At 44.2% G+C, this 23,600-nt stretch overlaps 1 protein-coding gene across 4 annotated transcripts in view; it reads right to left on the bottom strand.

The window, feature by feature from the left end:
- Positions 1-23,600, bottom strand: part of LOC121569666 (ninein-like protein) — a 60,733-nt gene that overhangs the window by 5,831 nt on the left and 31,302 nt on the right. The window contains exons 4-22 of one of the 4 annotated variants that reach the window (XM_041880810.1): positions 22,243-22,442; positions 18,632-18,698; positions 18,224-18,414; positions 17,733-17,888; positions 16,318-16,485; positions 15,552-15,688; positions 14,427-14,567; positions 14,080-14,284; positions 13,511-13,621; positions 13,292-13,381; positions 12,549-12,693; positions 11,541-11,609; positions 11,317-11,441; positions 10,756-11,123; positions 9,021-10,472; positions 8,353-8,457; positions 8,153-8,222; positions 7,699-7,983; positions 86-199 (exon numbers count right to left, since the gene is read on the bottom strand). In XM_041880810.1, the coding sequence (XP_041736744.1) occupies positions 86-199; positions 7,699-7,983; positions 8,153-8,222; positions 8,353-8,457; positions 9,021-10,472; positions 10,756-11,123; positions 11,317-11,441; positions 11,541-11,609; positions 12,549-12,693; positions 13,292-13,381; positions 13,511-13,621; positions 14,080-14,284; positions 14,427-14,567; positions 15,552-15,688; positions 16,318-16,485; positions 17,733-17,888; positions 18,224-18,414; positions 18,632-18,698; positions 22,243-22,442 (4,199 nt within the window). The remainder of the gene's footprint in view (positions 1-85; positions 200-7,698; positions 7,984-8,152; positions 8,223-8,352; positions 8,458-9,020; positions 10,473-10,755; positions 11,124-11,316; positions 11,442-11,540; positions 11,610-12,548; positions 12,694-13,291; positions 13,382-13,510; positions 13,622-14,079; positions 14,285-14,426; positions 14,568-15,551; positions 15,689-16,317; positions 16,486-17,732; positions 17,889-18,223; positions 18,415-18,631; positions 18,699-22,242; positions 22,443-23,600) is intronic. The other 3 variants (XM_041880817.1, XM_041880826.1, XM_041880831.2) reach the window with 3 other exon arrangements.

Here is a 23,600-nt window from a genome sequence, read left to right as displayed (position 1 = left end):
TCAGAGGAAACCTAGCATTTAGTAACTGGAAGATGACAATTCCCCCCCAACAAAGATGCTATAGCCAAGTAGATCCTTCTCTCACTATATGGGTCCTCCCCTCCACCTCCCTCAGCAGCCTCTCCTTATCCTGCTCCAGCCACTGGTGTTTCAGGGTCAGGCTGGTCAGCGAGGACTCCACCTCTGACAAACGCTGGAGCTAAGAACAAACAAGACATTCAAGAACCAAGGTACATTAATGACACCCGTTAATAAGTTAGAAGATTAATAAAAAATGCTGAACAATAAATTCTTACATTCTCTACAATTTAGACCAAACTTAGTATCGAGATCAGGGATGGGCAACTTTGATGGGGGAACTCAAACGAGTGGAGGCAAATGTTTGCAGTTTTTAATATGATAACTGAGTTGAAGCACCTTCGGCAGCGATTACTGCCTTGAGTCTTCTTGGGTATGACGCTACAAGCTTGGCACACCTGTATTTGGGAAGTTTCTCCCATTCTTCTCTGCAGATCCTCTCGAGCTCTGTCTGGTTGGATGGGGAGCATCGCTACACAGATATTTTCAGGTCTCTCCAGAGATGTTCGATCGGGTTCAAGTCCGGGCTCTGGCTGGGCCACTCAAGGACATTCAGAGACTTGTCCTGAAGCATTTACATTTTAGTCATTTAGCAGACGCTCTTATCCAGAGCGACTTACAGTTAGTGAATAATTGTTTTTTTATATATATTTTATTTTTTTATTTTTATACTGGCCCCCCGTGGGAATCGAACCCACAACCCTGGCGTTGCAAACGCCATGCTCTATCAACTGAGCTACATCCCTGCCGGCCATTCCCTCCCCTACCCTGGACGACGCTGGGCCAATTGTGCGCCGCCCATGAGTCTCCCGGTCGCGGCCGGCTGCGACAGAGCCTGGATTCGAACCAGGATCTCTAGTGGCACAGTTAGCACTGCGATGCAGTGCCTTAGACCACTGCACCACTCAGGAGGCACTGCGCCACTCAGGAGGCCACTCCTGAAGCCACTCCTGCGTTGTCTTGGCTGTGTGCTTAGGGTTGTTGTCCTGTTGGAAGGTGAACCATCGCCCCAGTCTGAGGTCCGGAGCGCTCTGGAGCAGGTTTTCATCAAGGAACTCTCTGTCCTTTGCTCCGTTCATCATTCCCTCGATCCTGACTAGTCTCCCAGTCCCTGCTGCTAAAAAACATCCCCACAGCATGATGCTCCCACCTCCATGCTTCACCATAGGGATGGTGCCAGGTTACCTCCAGACGTGACGCTTGCCATTCAGGCCAAAGTGTTCAATCTTGGTTTCATCAGACCAGAGAATCTTGTTTCTCATGGTTTGAGAGTCCTTTAGGTACCTTTTGGCAAACTCCAAGCGGGCTGTCATTTGCCTTTTACTGAGGAGTGGCTTCCGTCTGGCCACTGTACCATAAAGGCCTGATTGGTGGAGTGCTGCAGAGATGGTTGTCCTTCTGGACAACTTTGGAGCGCTGTCAGTGACCATCGGGTTCTTGGTCACCTCCCTGACCAAGGCCCTTCTACCCCGATTGCTCAGTTTGGCAGAGCGGCCAGCTCTAGGAAAAGTCTTGGTGGTTCAAAACTTCTTCCATAAGAATGATGGAAGCCACTGTGTTCTTGGGGACCTTCAATGCTGCAGAATGTTTTGGTACCCTTCCCCAGATCTGTGCCTTGACACAATCCTGTCTCTGATCTCTACGGACAATTCCTTTGACCTCATGGCTTGGTTTTTGCTCTGACATGCACTGTCAACTGTGGGACCTTATATAAACAGGTGTGTGCCTTTCCAATTCCAATCAATTGAATTTACCCCAGGTGGACTCCAATCAAGTTGTAGAAATGTCTCAAGGATAATCAATGGAAACAGGATGCACCTGAGCTCAATTTCAAATCACTTAGCAAAGGGTGTGAATACTTATGTAAATAAGGTATTTCCGTTTTTTATTTTTAATACATTTGCAAACATTTATAAAAACCTGTTTTCTCTTTGTCATTATGGGGTATTGTGTGTAGATTGATAAGGGGAAAAAAACATTTTAATCAATTTTAGAATAAGGTTGTAACATAACAAAATGTGGAAAAGGTCAAGGGATCTGAATACTTTCCGAATGCACTGTATGTATGTACAGTTGAAGTCGGAAGTTTACATACACCTTAGCCAAATACATTTAAACTCAGTTTTTCACAATTCCTGACATTTAATCCTAGTAAATATTCCCTCTCTTAGGTCAGTTAGGATCACCACTTTATTTTAAGAATGTGAAATGTCAGAATAATAGTAGAGAGAATGATTTATTTCAGCTTTTATTTCTTTCATCACATTCCCAGTGGGTCAGAAGTTTACATACACTCAATTAGTATTTGGTAGCATTGCCTTTAAATTGTTTAACTTGGGTCAAACGTTTTGGGTAGCCTTCCACAAGCTTCCCACAATAAGTTGGGTGAATTTTGGCCCATTCCTCCTGACAGAGCTGGTGTAACAGTCAGGTTTGTAGGCCTCCTTGCTCGCACACGCTTTTTCAGTTCTGCCCGCAAATGTTCTATATGATTGAGGTCAGGGCTTTGTGATGGCCACTCCAATACATTGACTTTGTTGTCCTTAAGCCATTTTGCCACAACTTTAGAAGTATGCTTGAGGTCATTGTCCATTTGGAAGATCCATTTGCGACCAAGCTTTAACTTCCTGACTGATGTCTTGAGATGTTGCTTCAATATATCCACATCATTTTTCTTCCTCATGATGCCATCTACTTTGTGAAGCGCACCAGTCCCTCCTGCAGCAAAGCACCCCCACAGCATGATGCTGCCACCCCCGTGCTTCACGGTTGGGATGGTGTTCTTTGGCTTGCAAGCTTCCCCCTTTTTCCTCCAAACATAACAATGGTCATTATGGCCAACCAGTTCTATTTGTGTTTCATCAGACCAGAGGACATTTTCCAAAAAGTACAATCTTTGTCCCCATGTGCAGTTGCAAACCGTAGTCTGGCTTTTTTATGGCGGTTTTGGAGCAGTGGCTTCTTCCTTGCTGAGCGTCCTTTCAGGTTATGTCGATATAGGACTCGTTTTACTGTGGATATAGATCCTTTTGTACCTGTTTCCTCCAGCATCTCCACAAGGTCCTTTGCTGTTGTTCTGGGATTGATTTGTACTTTTCACACCAAAGTACCTTCATCTCTAGGAGACAGAACACGTCTCCTTCCTGAGCGGTATGACAGCTGCGTGGTCCCATGGTGTTTATTATTGCGTACTATTGTTTGTACAGATGAACGTGGTACCTTCAGGCGTTTGGAAATTGCTTCTGAGGTATTGGCTGATTTCTTTTGATTTTCCCATGATGTCAAGCAAAGAGGCACTGAGTTTGAAGGTAGGCCTTGAAATACATCCACAGGTACACATCCAGGCTCTGTCGTAGCCGGCCTTGACCGGGAGACCCATGGGGCGGCGCACAATTGGCCCAGCGTCGTCCAGGATAGGGGAGGGAATGGCCGGCAGGGATGTAGCTCAGTTGGTAGAGCATGGCGTTTGCAACGCCAGGGTTGTGGGTTTGATAAAATGTATGTGCTAACTGTAAGTCGCTCTGGAAAAGAGCGTCTGCTAAATGACTAAAATGTAATGTAAAATGTACACCTCCAATTGACTCAAATTATGTCAATTAGCCCATCAGAAGCTTCTAAACCCATGACATAATTTTCTGGAATTTTCCAAGCTGTTTAAAGGCACAGTCAATTTAGTGTATGTAAATTTCTGACCCACTGGAATTGTGATACAGTGAATTATAAGTGAAATAATCTGTCTGTAAAGAATTCTTGGAAAAATTACTTGCGTCATGCACAAAGTAGATGTCCTAACCGACTTGCCAAAACTATAGTTTGTTAACAAGACATTTGTGGAGTGGTTGAAAAATGACTTTTAATGACTCCAACCTAAGTGTATGTAAACCTCCGACTTCAACTGTATGTATGTACAGTGCCCTCCACTATTATTGGCACCCCTGTTTAAGATGTGGTCGAGGACTTCCAAAAATTATCCTCTTTTTTTAAACAACATAGAACCCAAATGCAAAAAAATAGAAAAATCCAACCTTTTATTTAAGTACATTACTTTGGTGGTAAAAAAGAAAATCACACATTTAGAAAAAAAATAAACTTGAAATCATGTGTCCCACAATTATTGGCACCCCTAACAATTCCACTGAAAATTTTAATTGATTTTTTTTTAAATATATTTTTCTGTAGTTGCTAAAGTTGGTCAGGGTATCTAGGAACTTTTAATTAGTAATTCATGACTTCCTGTTTCCCTGGGGTATAAATATGACGTGACACAGAGGCCTAATTCTCTTACCCATTTGTCAACATGGCAAAGACAAGAGAACACACCATTCAAGTAAGGCAGATTTGTGTCGACCTTCATAAGTCAGGCAATGGCTACAAGAAAATAGCCACTCGCCTTAACTTGCCCGTATCTACAGTCAGAGGAATCATTAAGAAGTTTAAAACAACTGGAACAGTGACAAACAAGGCTGGAAGAGGTCCCAAGTTTATCTTGCCACAACGCAGTGAGGAGGATGGTAAGAGAAGTAAAAAAAAGTCCCAAGCTCACTGTCACAGAATTGCATCAAAGAGTGGCATCTTGGGGTCACAAAGTCTCCAAAACAACCATCAGACGCTCTCTACATGCCAACAAGCTGTTTGGGAGGCATGCAAGGAAAAAGCCTTTTCTCACTAACACTCACAAACGTAAACGTCTGGAGTTTGCTAAGCGGCACTGGGACTTCAACTGGGATCGTGTGCTTTGGTCAGATGAGACTAAGATTGAGCTTTTGGCAACAAACACTCTAAGTGGGTCTGGCGTAAAACAAAAGATGAGTATGCCGAAAAGCACCTCATGCCCACCGTGAAGTATGGTGGAGGATCTGTGATGCTGTGGGCCTGTTTCTCTTCCAAAGGCCCTGGGAACCTTGTTAGGGTGCATGGCATTATGAACGATTTGAACTACCAGGACATTTTAAATAAAAACCTGATGGCCTCTGCCAGAAAGCTGAAGATGGGTCGTCATTGGGTCTTTCAGCAGGATAATGATCCAAAACATGTGGCAAAATCTACACAAAAATGGTTCAGCAGTCACAAACTCAAGGTCCTCCCATGGCCATCTCAGTCCCCAGACCTCAACCCAATCGAAAACCTGTGGGGCGAGCTAAAGAGGAGAGTGCATAAGAGAGGACCCAGGACACTGGATGATCTAGAAAGATTGTGCAAAGAAGAATGGTCAAAGATCCCTCTCTCTGTGTTCTCCAATCTTGTGAAATGTTATAGGAGGAGATTAAGTGCTGTCTTGTTGGCAAAAGGGGGTTGTACAAAGTATTAACATCAGGGGTGCCAATAATTGTGGGACACATGATTTCAAGTTATTTTTTTTCTAAATGTGTGATTATTATTTTTTTTACACCAAAGGTTTAAATAAAAGGTTGGATTTTTCTCTTTTTTTGCATTTGGGTTCTATGTTGTTTAAAAAAAAAAGGAGAATTTTTGGAAGTCCTCGACCACATCTTAAACAGGGGTGCCAATAATTGTGGAGGGCACTGTATGTATGTATGTATGTATGTATGTATGTACAGTGAGGGAAAAAAGTATTTGATCCCCTGCTGATTTTGTACGTTTGCCCACTGACAAAGAAATGATCAGTCTATAATTTTAATGGTAGGTTTATTTGAACAGTGAGAGACAGAATAACAACAACAAAATCCAGAAAAACGCATGTCAAAAATGTTATAAATTGATTTGCATTTTAATGAGGGAAATAAGTATTTGACCCCCTCTCAATCAGGGGGGTCTTTTATACAGGTAACGAGCTGAGATTAGGAGCACACTCTTAAAGGGAGTGCTCCTAATCTCAGCTTGTTACCTGTATAAAAAGACACCTGTCCACAGGAGCAATCAATCAATCAGATTCCAAACTCTCCACCATGGCCAAGACCAAAGAGCTCTCCAAGGATGTCAGGGACAAGATTGTAGACCTACACAAGGCTGGAATGGGCTACAAGACCATCGGCAAGCAGCTTGGTGAGAAGGTGACAACAGTTGGTGCGATTATTTGCAAATGGAAGAAACACAAAATAACTGTCAATCTCCCTCTGCCTGGGGGAGTTGCCTCTGCCTCGTGGAGTTGCAATGATCATGATAACGGTGAGGAATCCGTCCAGAACTACACAGGAGGATCTTGTCAATGATCTCAAGGCAGCTGGGACCATAGTCACCAAGAAAACAATTGGTAACACACTATGCCGTGAGGGACTGAAATCCTGCAGCGCCCGCAAGGTCCCCCTGCTCAAGAAAGCACATATACAGGGCCGTCTGAAGTTTGCCAATGAACATCTGAATGATTCAGAGGAGAATTGGGTGAAAGTGTTGTGGTCAGATGAGACCAAAATCGAGCTCTTTGGCATCAACTCAACTCGCCGTGTTTGGAGGAGGAGGAATGCTGCCTATGACCCCAAGAACACCATCCCCACCGTCAAACATGGAGGTGGAAACATTATGCTTTGGGGGTGTTTTTCTGCTAAGGGGACAGGACAACTTCACCGCATCAAAGGGACGATGGACGGGGCCATGTACCATCAAATCTTGGGTGAGAACCTCCTTCCCTCAGCCAGGGCATTGAAAATGGGTCATGGATGGGTATTCCAGCATGACAATGACCCAAAACACACGGCCAAGGCAACAAAGGAGTGGCTCAAGAAGAAGCACATTAAGGTCCTGGAGTGGCCTAGCCAGTCTCCAGACCTTAATCCCATATAAAATCTGTGGAGGGAGCTGAAGGTTCGAGTTGCCAAACGTCAGCCTCGAAACCTTAATGACTTGGAGAAGATCTGCAAAGAGGAGTGGGACAAAATCCCTCCTGAGATGTGTGTGCAAACCTGGTGGCCAACTACAAGAAACGTCTGACCTCTGTGATTGCCAACAAGGGTTTTGCCACCAAGTACTAAGTCATGTTTTGCAGAGGGGTCAAATACTTATTTCCCTCATTAAAATGCAAATCAATTCATAACATTTTTGACATGTGTTTTTCTGGATTTTTTTGTTGTTATTCTGTCTCTCACTGTTCAAATAAACCTACCATTAAAATTATAGACTGATCATGTCTTTGTCAGTGTGCAAACGTACAAAATCAGCAGGGGATCAAAACTTTTTTCCCTCACGCATTAAGAAGGAAAGAAATTCCACAAATTAACTTTTAACAAGGCACACGTGTTAATTGAAATGCATTCCAGATGACTACCTCATGAAGCTGGTTGAGAGAATGCCAAGTGTGCGCAAAGCTGTCATCAAAGCAAAGGGTGGCTACTTTGAAGAATCTAAAACATATTTGGATTTGTTTAACACTTTTTTGGTTACTACATGATTCCATATGTGTTATTTCATATATTTGATGTCTTCACCATTATTCTACAATGTAGAAAATAGTACAAATAAAGAAAAACCCTGGAATGAGTAAGTGTGTCCAAACTTTGACTGGTACATTATATATCATTTTGTAAATTTTTATTATCGTCATTTTTTAAACATTTATTTTTATTTTATTTTAATTTGTCCGAGGGCCTACAGAGGGGGGGTCACAGGCCCATCCCTGATCTAGGGGAACTCTAATACCACAACTGTCCCAAAGGTCCCCTTATATACCTTTTCCTTGGTGGTGTTGAGCTCTCTCTCCAGCAGCTCCTTGTCATGCTGCCAGGCTGCCTGCAGGTGGAGCCTCTCCCTCTCCTGCTGGGTGGAGGTCTCCTGGAGCTGCCTGGCTGCGGCCAACCCCTCCTCCTGCTCCCGGGACACCTGCGCCAGCCGCTCCGTCAGCATCTGGACTGCCCCCTGGTCGGCACGGAGACGGGAGCTCAACTCAGCGTTCTCGTCGCTCAGCTGCAGGTTGCGGGCGCTCATGTCCAGGACCTCCTCGCGGTATTTGGCGTTCTGAGAGTGAGGGGATCAAGGAAGGGCTCATCAGACTGGGTCTTGGGTCATTGAGAATGTTCATGTGTCCATTGATCAAATGTAGGCTATGAAAATCTATAAGGCTAAAAGGGTCAGTTAAACTATGCAGGGTTATTATGGTAAAATGGAAAAAAACATTTAAACAAACCTCTTTGCAATGTCTCTCCTGCTCCTCCCTGTTCTTCTCATGTTCCCGCTCCACTTCGTACAGTTTCTTTCTGATGGAATCAAAGATGGAAAGGAATGATTAATAGCTGTGTAGACAGGATAAAGCTTAAATAAGACATTTGTAAACCCTATCTGAATTGAGCATTTTCTCACAGCAACATTACTGATGGAGCAACTTACTTCTTCATGATGATCTCCACCTCAAGTCTCTGGACATCCTGCTCTAACATGGCCAATCTGTCCTTCAGTGCACTGTTCTCACAGTTGACCTTGTCTAGCTGAGACCTAGAGTTGAAATAGTTTAGATATGATGAGTTTCTCCTCAAATGCATTTTAATCTGGCAGATATTTCAACAGAATATGTTTCTGGGGAATAATTTCATTGAAGCATTTACTATTTCAAGCTAACATTTGAGTTCCAGATAAAACTCTGGGTGAAATCAATGCACTTATGTGATGAAGCAAAATAGACACAGGATTAGACGGGCAAACATTCAATGATACAAATGTTATTTTTCAAACAAATGAAATCTACTAGCATGCACATCTAGGTTGAAAACCATTCCGTTAGAGACACTGTAAATTGTTAATGCATTCCAGACCATTCAAATTTCAAAAGTTTGATGTTGGAGCACAGCCTGCTAAGGTGTAGAAAAGGTTACAGACAGAAGGTTTCTGAGGAGAAAAGGTGAGGATCTCTTTCAGATGAGAGCTGGGCGGTTGCAATTAGTCATTCAAATCTCAGCCTCCATGTTTGGGGCAGAAAACATTACAATCAGGCAGGTGAAGGTTAGTCGTTCGAAGATTGGTTTGATTTGATTTCTGGCAACCGGCCTGCCTGCACAAACCTGTGTGGACTGGCAGGGTCCATCACCATCTCCAGAGCCATGACCAGCTTCTCCATCTCCACCAGCTGCTCCTTCATTCTGCCCTTCTCCCACTCAAAGGCCTCCTCCAACCTGTGGACCTCTGCCTGAGAGGACAGCAGAGCCTGCTGGAGTTGGACAGTGCTGCTGCTGCCAGCCTTTCCTCTGAGGGAGCACAGCTCGCTCTCCTTGGTCTCCAGCTGGGCGTTCAGCAGCTCCTCTTCCCTAGAGTGCTTATTAGACAGGGCTTCCGCTATCTCTAACAGACCTGCCGTCTGCTTCATATCTGACTCAAGGTGGTCTACCTCTGTGGATTTGGCCTCTAGCTGGGTCCTGAGATTAGAAACCAGGTTGGACGTTTCGCTCAGTTGGGCTTTCAGTTCTTGGATGTGGTCTCGGAGTTTGGATGATTCAGTTTCCATTTCTACGATCTGGTTGGAGAGTTGGTCTACCAGGCGGATGTAGTGGGCGTTCTCCTGGCTCAGACTGCCAGTCTCTTCCCTCTCCAGGTCCAGGGTGGATTGGATCTGCGTGACCTTGGTTCGTTCCTGCCTCAAGGCATCCTGTAGACTCTCCTTAGCTCTTTTCCATTGGTCTAACTCCTCAGTGACACAGTCAAGATCTGACTTTAGACGGTCAATGGTTGTCATGTGTTTTCTCAGCTCCTCCATCAGTTTTACTCGGTCCGTCTTTAGGGAGTCCAGCTCAGCAGTCTGCCTTGAGCATCGTTCAACTTCGATTCTCAGAGCCTCCTGTGCCCTCTCCAACTCCCCCCTCAGGGTATCCGTGTCTTCCTTTTTGGCCCTCAGCTGAACTTGCGGTTGTATGAAAGCGCTGGACCGACAGCTGCAATTCTCTGCCACCATTTCTTTGTCCTGAAGAAGTGTCTCAGATTCAGACCGTAGAATATGCAGCTCCTCTCTTAGCTGAGACAACTCACTGAGGAGCACCCTCTCTCTATTCCTCACCAACCCCAGCTCCTCTACAGCATGCTGTTCAGAGGTCAGGCGCTCGGTCAAAGCCTCATGAAACTCCAGAGATGCAGTGCTTTCCTCCAGCTGGGCACAAACCACCTCCAGCCTGGCCTCCAGTTGACTGCACTGTCCGCAAGTCTCTTCCAGTTCAGCCTCTAACTGACTGTGCTGTATATGTGACTCTGAGGCCAGATCTGCCTGCTCCTGCAGACTGGCTATGTGCTCCCTCAGCTGCTGGACTTCCTCCTGGTGCTCCTCCTCCAGCCTCTTCCTTTCCACAGCGGCCCGGCTGCAGATCCTGGCCTGCTCCTCACTCGCCCTCTCTGTGCTGTGGAGCCTCTCCCTGTGCCTCTCCTGCTCCAGTTCCTGCAGCCACTCACAGTGTAGCTGGTGCATGAGGCTGTACTGGGCCTTGTCTTGCTGTGTCTTCATCTGAGACACCTGCTGCTCTGCTTCTTCCCTGATTACATAGCACAGACTGTTCACTTAGGCACACACACACACACACACACTGTACACACACTCACATTGTACACCATTCCCAGTTCACACACACCATTGTTTTGTAAATCCAGCGTATGTGTTACGGAGTTAAAGGGATGAAGTTGTAGGGATTACGGTTGGCACAAGAAATGTTGAATGAGAAACAGGTCGCCAACCTATACAACAATGTGAACTTGAAATGAATTGAGTTGAATTACAAAATACAGGCCTGGGGAGTAAGATAGGTTGGCCACACCCACCTTACAAGCAGCACTTCCTGGTCCATTCTGAGCTTCAGCTCAGCCTCCAGCTGGTCTTTCTCTGAGGTCAGCCTCTGGACCAGGTTACTGATCTCCCGGGCATAGTTCTGCTCCAGCTCTGCCTGTTCGCGCTGGGCCCGTCTCTCCTGGTCAGTGCCCCAGCCTGGCCCTCCCAGGCCCCCGGAGCTGCGCTGTAGCTGGGCCTGCAGCTTCTCCACTTCCTCCCTGAGCCTCTTAACCTGCTCCTCCACCTGGGCCTTCTGCTCCTCCAGCTCACTGATCTCCATCTTGAAGCCCTGAGAGATGTCCTTCCTCTCCACCTCCATGTTCCGCCGCATCAGCTCCAGGCTGCGCTCGTAGAAATTCACCTGTGGGGTGAGAATGATGAGGAGGAGGGGTCAGGGATATCCCAGAATTAGAAAAATGCACCTCACATGTACTGAACTTCATTTTTTACATCTTATTTCACTCAAATTACCAACAATTTCACATAAAAATAGGAGACGATAATCAAAACAATCCAACAATGTGTCACAATGTATCACAATGCCTCCTCTCTACCTTGGTCTCTAACTCAATCTTCAAGTCCTGCACCTCCTGGCTGTGCCTCTCCTTAAGCTGTCCCATGGCCATCTCCGTCTCAATGCTCACAACAGGGCCTGGCAGACTCTCCAGAGAACCCAGGCCTGAGGGAACAGAAACAAAAACACCAAGGTGTGCGAGTCACACCCAACACGCATTTAGAGAGAGAAAAAAAAAAAAAGATTGACGTTTCCAATTCTTACCATTCTTATTGGCCACTTGTAGCTTTTTCCTCGCCATGGGAGATATGCCTCTTTTCATCTCAGGGTCATCTGAAGCACAATGGACAAGATTACAGTAAAGAGTAGTTATGCGACTTGTCAGAGTAACTGGAGAGAGACTGAGTAGAGGAATGAGAAGATGTGTGTGAAAGGTATGTGCATATTAGAGAACAACATTTTATAAATGTTCAGGTAACACTTTAGTATACATTATTATACTGTATGTCAAAATAAATAAACTGAACAAAAATATAAACGCAACATGTAAAGTGTTGGTCCCATGTTTCATGAGCTGAAAGAAAGAATCCCAGACATTTTCCATACACACAAAGCTTATTTCTCTCAAATGTTGTGCACAAATGTGTTTACATCTCTGTTAGTGAGCATTTCTCCTTTACCAAGATAATCCATCCAGCTGACAGGTGTGGCATATCAAGAAGCTGATTAAACAGCATGATCATTACATAGGTGCACCTTGTGCTGAGGACAATAAAAGGCCACTTTAAAAATATGCAGTTGTGTCACACAACACAAGTTGTGTCAAGTTGAGGGAGTAACCATAACAGCCCAGGACCTCCACATTCGGCTGCTTCACCTGCGGGATTGTCTGAGGGGGAGTGTGTGTGGGGGGGGGGGTGGTATTTATGTCTGTAATAAAGCCCTTTTGTGGGGAAAAACACATTATGATTGGCTGGTCCTGGCTGCCAAGTGGGTGGCCTATGCCCTCCAAAGACCACCCATGGCTGCACCCCTGCCCAGTCGTGAAATCCATAGATTAGGGCCTAATTTATTTATTTCAATTGACTGATTTCCTTATATGAACTGTAACTGAAATTGTTGCATGTTGCGTTTATATTTTTGTTCAGTATACATTTCAAAGTAAAAATTGAAAACGACAAAAACAATATTTAAATATGTTCTAAACAGAGCACAAATATAGATTCTAGAGGCAAATCGGGTGAACACAGTTTATAGCTGAGGGGGATTTACCAGAGTCTGACTCAGTAGTCAGTGATCGTCGGCTGGACCACGCGTGTGTGGACGTGTCCCTTTCCTGTCTGGATCTCCTCCCTATCCCCTGACTCTTTAAAACATCCACCTCCGAGTTCAACTCATCATTCCGGTCCCGCAGCTCCTGTGACACACATACTTGTCATTTAGCAGAGTGGTGATACTTCAGACAAACATAAATAACACACCCAGTAAAACACAGCAGACTTACTATAGAGATAGAGCAACACCAGTCACAATGTACTCACCAACTGCCACGCACATGCTAAATCAAACCACACAGCAACACTAATTCTGTGAACCCAGAATAACACACGCTCACCTTCACTTTCTAGTTTCCCAAAATGGGAGGCATTTGGATAAATCAAGAGGCTTGTCAAGATACACTCAAAACAGATCTCAACTCTGTACAGGCAAGTGGGTGAAAAGTCAGTTTGCCATGAATCATGAATGTTATGTATGCAGTGTATAACCAATTACTATGCTTTGGAAAATTGTGAAAGGTAAACCAGGTCAAGCCTAGTCTGGGTACCAGTCTTTTTAGCTTACAATCCACTCCTTGCCACTCCTGTCATTTGCCAAATTAGTAGAATGGTAAAAAGACTGGTACCCAGGCTAGGTCAAGCCCCCTCGGGGCTTCCACGCAAGGCAATATTCTTTAAACACACACGCGAGCACACATATACACACACACACTTTCTCTGGCTCCCCCTCTCGCTTACCCGGCACTGCAGCTCGTACTCCTTGATGATCTCAGAGAAGCGCTCCTCCTGGTTAAGCAGTCCCGTGTTGTTCGGATCCAGGCTCCCAAACTGTGTCAGCCAACCAAAACGGAAACCCTCATCAATCATTCATTGGCAAAACTGCATAGCTCACTCCCTGAGGGATGAGTTACCACAGCATGACATCATCACGCCGATCCTCACATAGCTCCCTCTCACCTTGTCTAGTAAGAGCTGGTCCAGGTCTCTCTGCAGTTTAGAGATGGTTTTCTCTGCCTCTGACAGCTTCCCCTTCAGAACACTGCCCTCCTCCTCCAAACGGCTATTCTCCTGTTTGCCCAGAGGGAGGGTTACTTAGAGTGATACGATAACACATTAAGATATCCACAGCAACACAGTATGATCACTCCACAATAGAGAACAATAGGGGTACTAACGATGGGGGATTGTTAAGAAGCTAAGCATCAGTCTGCCATTGGTTGGTTGTCCGTGGGCGGGTGGTTCTAGTTGGAGTCTGAATAGAGCATGTCTGTGTCTGAAGGTGGATGTTGCAAACAGGAAGGCCAAGACAAAAATCACATGGGCTAATCTAATCCTCTCCTTTGAGTTGTCTAGTCTAGAAATTCCTTGCAGAACATTAACCAGTTTATACTCACACAAAAGTGTATTAAAAAGCTTGAGGAGCCTAATGCAATGCAATCAAATAGAGGTTACGTTCAAGGAATCTTGTAGGAAGGGTGGTCAAGCAATCGCCTGCCTTCTTAGCACTCTTTTGTCATTGTAAAAACCTCATGGTGTAGATCTATAGTGCCAGGCACCTGGGTGGCATTGCAGACTTCCTCGTGCAGACTGGCATCATGTGCCCGTAGGACCTCCACTTCCTCTTTGAGCTTGGCCCGCTCACGCTCCACCTGCTGCAGCAGGACATCGCTCTCCTGCGCAGATTCACCACGCAGGGCCGTAAGCCTATCCCGGAACTCCTGCTCCAGACCCCTGCCAATCAGAGAGAAGTTTAACTAAATGGCCCCTCCTCCGATCATGACTCCGATCATGACAATTCACAACCAGTCAAGCAACATTTTCCAACCACCAGATCAGTCTGTAATCTGTAACGAGAAGGAAGAACAGGTCTTACTTGATTTTGGTTTCATTCAGTGACTCAATGGTGGCGTGCCTGTCATCCACCTCTCTGACCAGCTGGAGGTTCCTCCTGTCGGCCCACTCCAGGTCGGCCTTTACCTTGTCCCTCTCCCGACACGCCTGGTCTGCTAGGACCCTGAGGGACAGACAGTGGACAAACATCTCAGCATGGACTTTAGCACAACACTCACCTGAAATACCCGATAGCTCAGTACATCATGGAGGACTAACTTTAACAGCAGATATTCTCTATATTATATCTACATTACGCATATAGAATCCAAATAGGCTTACCACGGCAGTTGAATACTGGCAAATTAATACTTAAATGAAAGAATGCTGTATTTTGGTTCCAAAGTTGGTCATTAAATTGACAAAGCAATGATTTTTACAATCAACAATATAAAAGCATCATCACCTCTCGTCTCTAGGTGGAGACATAGTAAAATCAGTTAGAACCAAAATCCATTATGCAAGCTATAGGCTACAGTTTCCCTGAACATTAGTGAAGTTGAACCAATGATTCCCCTTAAAGCAATGCCTGACCATGAAATCAAAAAACAGTTGATGTAAATTAATTAAGGGTCATTGGCTCATACAGGAAATGAACCCAGGGGATGCAATAGAGCTGGCCAGCTTGTAGTCCTAAAAAACAGAAATTAGTTACCATTCCTAAGGGGTAAATGAATGGGGAAAGAATGGGGTTTTGGGATAAATACAGAAAATAAGGTCTGAGGTTGACACAGGCTTAGAAGATCTTACACGTTCTGTTCTATGAGATATCAGTCAGTTAATGTGACCTTTATGAATTATAAAGCCTTTATGTGCTCATTTTGATTACATAAATGCTTCGAAATTCACAAAAAGTGATCTCAGAACAAAACGTATAAGATCTCCTAAGCCTGTGTTTACCACAGACCTTATTTTTACCATTAATCCAAAAACCCTACAAAAAAAAACATTAATTTCCCCATATGCTTTGGCCAACGAGCAATGGCGGAGTTAGTGCCTACAAAAAGACACCATTACTTTTGCTCTCTATTGAGTCTCTTTGGCCATGACCTCTATACGAGAGTCCAATGGAAACATGCAGTACCAAAGTATCAAACCAAAGACTCACTGGAGGAACTGGATCTCGTTCTTGTAGGAGATGAGGGCTGCCTGGTGGATGCCGTTGCCGCTGACCAGCAGCTCATTGTCCAGGGCCAGGGTGAGCTCCGCCAGACTGACCCGCTCCTCCAGGGGGAAGTCCAGAGTCTGGAGGGGACCGAACAGCACGGGTCAATTTATGAAAGTATGGCACTGGTAACTTAATCACCAACCCTGGTCCTGGAGTGCAATTTGGTGTTTTAGTGCAGCCTCCATCCATGGACCAGGTGTTTTGACAACTGGTGTATGGTAAATATAAATTCAGGTCAAAGTTCAGCCCATCCTCATGTTTACCCTCTACTGTAATCAAAATGTTTCAGATTATAAAATGATTATTTCAGTAACACATAATATAAATCCGAGCGTGTCTAGCTAGGGGCTTTTGTAGGCTGCGTTACATAGATTATAGGTTCTACACTAAAGCATGTAATCTAAACCAAACAGCTAACTGGAACTCACAATCTCAATTCTACTCCTATTACACATTTCACACACAGGAAGGAGATGCCCCTAGAAACCCTGCAGCCTTAATCCTGTACAAACCACCTAACACCAAAGCTTTTCAGCAACATATCAAGTCAAGCAGCCGTAAAGGCAGAGTAATCAACATTTCAAGGCTACTTCTGAAAATAACTGGCACAAGCAATGAGCATATGTATCCATGACTACAGGACATTCAAATAAAAACAGTAGTTGGATGAACACGTGCATTGGTTCACATTTAGTCCGGGACTAACCTGTAGGATGTCGCTGCTGTTCCGTATGCCCTCCTCGGTCCAGAGGGCGATAACCCTCTCTGGACTGGTGCAGCCCGACCCTTCGTCCAGCCTGGTCAGCAGCCTCTGGCCCACGGTGGCAGACAGGAGAGAGGGAGAGGTGGAGCGCACCAGCCGCTCCTCGAAGGCCTGGGAGAAAACAGAGGAAGACATGAGAGCTACAGGAACAGGCTAGCGGATGGCCCAATTCAGTTCCTCCTCCACAGAACACTGCTACAGACCAGTGCGGCACTGTGTAGTACAGACGTGCTGTGTAGCCTCACTGCTGTTCCCAAATGCCATAGAAATACAAAGAAGTCCTTGAGAGGCATGGCATTGTCGCAGGAACACCTCCTTCGGTCATGCAGCTCTCTCCAAGAATAACCTGACATCCTCCACTGTGCATTGTGTAATCCAGGCTCCCACAGACAAAAGAGCTTCAGTGCCACAAATACATTTATTTCACGCGCCACTAATAAAACGCCTTTTTGGTGTCGTAACACTTAATCTGACTTAGCCTACTTTCCATTCCCTATTTGCACATGACATACATCTACCACTACATCCACCAGTTTAGGACATGGAGGAGTGTCAGTAGTATTTAGGTATTGAACAAGCCTTAGAAACACACTGGTGTCTCAGTGCTGGTTCATGAAGCTATCAAACAAAGTGCAAGTGGTTCCTAATACCTGAGAGGCACCAACATGCCCAGCTTTGAAAGAACGGATGTTGTCTTTCATAGCCCATGTTAACAAACCACAGCCAGATTTCAGTCCTGAAATGCAATACATGATTTCTGACCTTGACTTTCTCCTTGTGTGGAAATGGTCATTCTGCAAAGGAATGTAGGAAGGGCAGACTAAGCTCAATTACAGTCAATTACTTGATTGGTAGCTGCCTAAAGTTCCTTAATTGACCAGCAGGAAAATGGTCTGAGAGACAGATAGCCTACTAATTATACTGTAAAAGTTTCTGTGTATAAGTTTGCCTTGTATGTCAGATCCTGAAGGGAAAATGTATAAATCATTAGATCATACAGTATTTTAAATACTTTATTACGTCTTTATCTTAATCCTAAACTATGAGCCACAGAGAATATCTCAATAGGCTCCTTAAACACCAATCAGCCACACATTTAAAGCAAAGTGACAGTTTATTTTGCATAAATATAATTAATATCAAATACTCCTCTTCAGTTAGAGCCAGATGGAGGTCCCACGTGCCAATGTATTGTCATTTGTATTATCCACGGATCATTGTTCTGGCCTAATTAAATGCATTTACTCTACTGACCCAGACCCACTTGCATACATTTCCATATAAATCAATTACTGTTAAACATGTACGCATACCCTAAAAACGGTGTTGTTCTGTGTCTGTCTGGTCGGTCTGCTCACCTGCTGGAGTGAGCGCTGGGGGTTGGGGTGTATGGGGGTGGAGGAGGATGTGGGCGCTGGGACACCCCCCTTTCTGAAAACACCCTTCTGGAACTCCCTGAGGCTGACCCTCCCATCCAGGTCAGTGTCCAACCTTCTGAAGAGGGCGTCCAACTCCTGTGTGATAACACGTAGAGTCAGGGGTTAAAAACATGAAGTCAAATTCACACAGATACTGAGAGAGGGATTTAAACAATTCATACATAGGATAACACACCCAATATACAGTATCTTTGGCTTGTAACCACTGACTTCAGTCTGACTACCTGCCCGTCTCCCTGGTGTGCACTCTTACACCTCATGGCTGCACCTCATGGATTCAAAAGGAATGGACGGATGTACGTACTGATATAAGAAATATGGTGAAAACTCCCTTCAGTGAGCAAGTGCACACTTCCGGGAATTAGGGAATTAAAACACAGCCACAGGCTGGAATGATGGGCTGGCCATACCTCTGGATTCAGGTCCTGCAGGCCAAGGTGATCACAGACCAGGGACAGCTCCTGCCTGTTCAGAAAGCCACCTACTCCGACCCCCAGCTCCTCCCACACCGCCCTCATCCGGCTGTCTGTCACCTCGGCCCGCGGCCCAGGGTAGTGAAGCGTGCACTCCGAACTGTCCCGCTTCCATCGCTTCTGCTGCCCTGAGACATACATACACATGTCAGGATGGAAGTCCCTCAGAGGATATAGCAGTAGACTGTATGAATAGGGCCAGGAGTTTTTCCTGATCACATGACCTAACCAGGAAAAACGACTGACTTGAAGAATGAATGTACAATGAAGTAAATTTAAATACAAATATTTAAATACCTTTAAATACAAATATTTAAATACCTTTAAATACAAATATTTAAGTACCTTGTGCCTCAAAAGTTTGATGTATGGCGTCCTTATGGCTTCCGGTGTCCTCATCCGACTTTAGACTCTGGAAGTAAGACATTGATGAGTGTCACCAAGTGTTCACAACTGAAGAAAAAAAACTACTTTGCCTAAATACTGACCCGTATGACTGTCCACATACAGTCTCATAATCTGGCTATGTTGTTTAGTCAGTGTGTAGTGTGTGTAGGTCTGTGTGTGAACTGCACTGTGAAAGCTAATTTACCCTACTACTAGGTGTGTTGTGAGAGTGTGTATAGCAGATGAAGTGTGTGTGTGTGTGTGTGTGTGTGTGTGTGTGTGTGTGTGTGTGTGTGTGTGTGTGTGTATGTATGTATGTATGTATGTATGTAAGTAAGTGTGCCTGCGAAGTGTGAAAGAGAGAAATCTGTAAGCGAGTGCTAGCCTATTAGCGATAAGCAATGATAACAGAGAGAGAGAACAATTAACTGATCATAAGGAATTCCACCCCGTCAACATTACTTCTGCTACACTGATCAAGAACAACCAGCAGATTGTGATTCCAGCAGGCTCAAGAGTAGACTGGACTCCCCAGCAGCATATGGGGCTGTTGGCTCTCACGCAGAGGAACTTGTGTGTGTGTGTGTGTGTGTGTGTGTGTGTACACGTGCTGCAGACTCACTAATTATGGTCTAGGTCTTACATAATACCCTGTCTGAAAAGACCAAGTTTAACTGAAGTTAGTAATGGATTAGTTATGGAAGTTAGTTATTGAGTACTGTAGAGGTAAGTTCCAAAGGACTTTGTTGAATTAAATGCATAACTTCAGTTGATGTAATACAAACTTCCCTAATTATCTAACCAAATTAATCCTGGCAACGTCTTAAAAACAGATAATATATTTGTGGAAGGATTGGCTGCTACTATCTTGGTTCCAAGGTCACATTTTCCCCCTCAAAATCTTTGAAATGTATCATTTTAATCAATCCCATGTGGAAGACGGGTCTATTGATTTCATGGCTTCATTATAAGGAATCAATCTGGGCATGGCCCCAAGCTGCAGCAGCGCCACATCAGAAACAGGCCACTTATCATGGGACAACGAGACTATACATTTTTATCATCTTACATTTTTGAACAACATTAACTCATCCATGAAAGACTTTTCAAATGGGAACACTGTGTTGGTTTCAGTATTGTCTCCCTCTCTCCCTCATTTTCTCTCTCTAACGAATCCATTTGGTTCTCTCCAACACATGGCAGCTCAGGGAGTTTATTATTGTTGTCATCAGCACCACTTCAGGGTCACAGAGCACCATTGTGCTCCTTACTACAGTGGCCCAAGGCTTAAGAAATGTAAACAAACACTGTACCAACACAAAATGGTGGGCAGTGATGTAGTCAGCTGAGAAGGGTAAGACATGACTAATCCTCTCAACATAAAGGATAAACATTCAAAACCAATCATTTCAGCTGGATGATGAAATCATAATGTTTATGTCTGTATCTCAACAATAGTTTGACGATTCTTGACTACCAGCTGTAACCAGACAAAATGAATTCTCTTTCTGAACAGAGAGAATGTACAGAATTCTCAACAAATTGCATTTGTGAAAGAAAGGTGAGTGGAAACTGATGCTAAATTAAGCATGCCAGCTAAATGGGACACTAATATTAACATGTCCTTGAGAAAGGTTCTTCAGGCATTTAACCCGGACAGCACGCTGCGCTGTAGAAGGATGTGTAGATATAAATGTAGGATGTGTATGAACTAAATAAGTCATATGAAGTGATGTGAAGAGGGATAAGCGTGTGTGAAATATTTAACAGGGCCAGTTCAATTATTTACATAACAAGGGGTAGCTGACGGCAACATTCCACCACGATACTTCCATAAAGAATGTGTGTTTCAGCCCAAAAGTGGTAAACGACCTATCAACTCCCCAGCCCCATGAATCCCACCCTCCCCCATTCCAATCACATAGTTCACCCAGACAACTGTATATTCCGGTTACCAAGGAGTTGACTGTTACTATGTTCTGCCTGAGTGAACTGCTGTGACCTATCCTGTGTAACCAACACTACGACAGGGATGCCATACAGTAGTTCCCTCTCTATCTTCCAGTAGCAAGAAATCCACCAAGGCTTAAACTGCTGGAAATGTTAACTATTTAAAAATAGATTATTGATGGAGCTTAATGAGAAACATGGCACAGGGATCTATCTGGCACTATGGCCTGACGAGAGAGAGGCTTTGGAAAGACGTAATCTCACAAGCTATCAGAGAGTCAGTGCAGCGTTACATAAAAGCTGTAAATATTTCAAACTGAAAAAAGAGAAAATCTGGGATAACAGAATGGGTTTCTAAAATGAGCACTGTGTTCACAGGCAGCGGCAGACAGAGGTCAACCATTGCTTTTCAATTATTATGTAGGCTAGTTTATGTATGATAACTCAGATAAATGTGAGAAATTAATAGTCTCATAATCAAAATCTCCATCCAGACGATTTATGCAACCCTTACCTCAAATTAACCTACTCATTCCAGACTCAAAACACACACACACACACACGGTGGCTGACTGCAAAGTGCGCTAAACTTTTCACTCTCAGCAGAGTTTCCCACAGTCTTTAACACTTTTAACACTGACAGATACCCCTGTCAGCCACCACAATGACATTTCCTTCACTAGTTGTCTTCTACTGTTATACAATTTAGAGCCCAAATCAATGGGCCTTCAATAGACATGATGTTTTGAGATAAGCACACAGCATCCCCCAACCATGACTTGTAATAAAATGCAATGAGACTAATGAAACCAATGAAAGACAAAGCCATGGAAGATCAGATCCCTTAAGTACCTGATATATGCACCAAGCCAGCAGCATACCAGAGGATTCCACTCATTCCAATATTATCAGTCTCTGAGTCAGCAGATCAAAAATCACAATATTACACAATGCAGAGAGATACAATATACAGTATAATCAGATGGTCCAAAGCTCTCCTCCCTTAGGTAGAGGTCTTGACTGGTAGAGAGTTTTTTTATTACAATGTATAATGTATACATTGATGCTTTGGCAATATTTACGCAATGCTTTTCATGCCAATAAAGCAATGAGAGAGAGAGAGAGTGCAAGAGAGAGAGCGCGCCAAAGCTAACACTGAGGGATGGATGGTGTGGGGCGGGAGCAGGGACCATGAGGGCTGCCAGTAGCACATTCCATATAATCCCACTTCCTGAGTGTGGAGTGGTCTGCTCAAAACCCCAAGTACCTCTGAGATTCAACTCTCTCACTCAGATATACAGTGGTCTGAAGAGAAGTATGTTGTGGAAACATAGAAATATGTGGTTGCCAACAAATTGCAGGTCATAGAGATATTTGATCCAGACCTCACTCAGCACCAGCACAATGCACCATTCAAGGGGCACATATGAAGGAAATGGAAGTGAAGCACTGAGTTGGGAAATTCTCTCCAAACAGTCAGATCTAGACTAGGCCCTGTGCCAAGCTTGAGAAGTCAAAAGTCAGCAATCTTTCTCATCGACTCTCAAATGAGTGCACAGCCACAGTATAAACAAGGCAGGCAGAGGGTGAGAGGGAGGGAGGAGTAGCACGTCTCTTACCTCCACACTCTCCAGAGAAGTAGAGCGTCTGAGTTTTCCCCTCCTCACGACAGCGGGAGAGGGCTCCTCCTGCTCCGTCCTGAAAGGAGGAGAGCCCTCCAACTCAGCTGTGAGCTCAGAGTCGGGCCTGTCCGGCTGGGACCTCCGGCCGTAGCGCTTCGTTCCCTTCACAAACTTGGGCTTCACTTCCTCAGGAACAACTGGAGCGCCAGGAGAGGAGAGGAAAGAGAGGGTGATTGGGAAGGACAGAGAGAGATTACAGTAGAATGTCTAAAGAATAGGGCTGGGAATTGCCAGGGACCTCATGATACGATATTATTTCAAGTTTTATTGTCACATGCACAAGTACAGTGAAATGCCTTTCTTGCAAGCTCTTTCCCAACGATGCAGTAATCAATATCAGTAGTACTACAAAATTAAATAAAGTAAAGTAGAACAAACACAAAATAAATACAAATAAGAAGAACATGAGAAAGTAAGTGTCACGATCGTCGTAGGGAACAGACCAAGGCGCAGCGTGATGAACGAACATGTTTAAACTTTATTATCTTTAGTGATCATAGACAACAATAAACAAAACAAGAAACGACTCGTGAAGTCCACGGTAACAATGACCAACACGGAACAAGAACACACAAACACAAAGGGAAAACAGACAGTTTAAATATGGCTCCCAATCAGAGACAACCAACGACAGCTGACACTCGTTGCCTCTGATTGGGAGTCACTCTAGCCAACATAGAAATAAACACAACTAGAACTACCAACATAGAAATCTAACACATAGAATGAACACACCCTGGCTCAACATATAGAGTCCCAGAGCCAGGGTGTGACAGTAAGTAAGCTATATACAGTACAAAACTACAAAATCCAAGTAAAAACCAAGGCAAACAGCAGTAAGTGTAGTTACTGCATTATGGCTTTGTTCCACCGTGTTTTGACTGCAGTTACCCGCTCTGCCATACAAAAGCAAAGAGCAGTAACTATGTACAGTGAAACTGAGAAAAATGGCTTTAACGTTTATTTGCTGTCCAGCCAAATATGATGTATTATATTATTCTGAATACATTTATGCATATCATGACCACTGATTTGACCTATGACCCCCTCAAGTGAAATAAATGACCATACGAAGTCAAAACAGAAAAACTGGAAAATTGGATAAACACATTTAGACTGTAGATACTGCACAAAGTTACATATTTTTTTCAAGTATAAGAATTCTGCATGATGAAATAGTTCTTACCTTATGGCAAAAAAAATACTTGCGGGTTACTACAATAAAACATTAAAAACATGAAAACATAAAACCATTAAATACAGTAGGAATGTAGCTAGAACTCTCAAACTTTCAT

The sequence above is a fragment of the Coregonus clupeaformis genome, chromosome 1 (genome assembly GCF_020615455.1).
Source record: "Coregonus clupeaformis isolate EN_2021a chromosome 1, ASM2061545v1, whole genome shotgun sequence".
Classification (NCBI taxonomy): domain Eukaryota; kingdom Metazoa; phylum Chordata; class Actinopteri; order Salmoniformes; family Salmonidae; genus Coregonus; species Coregonus clupeaformis.
The sequence above is the reverse complement of the archived record's forward strand: the minus strand, read 5'-3'. Positions and strand labels throughout refer to the sequence as shown.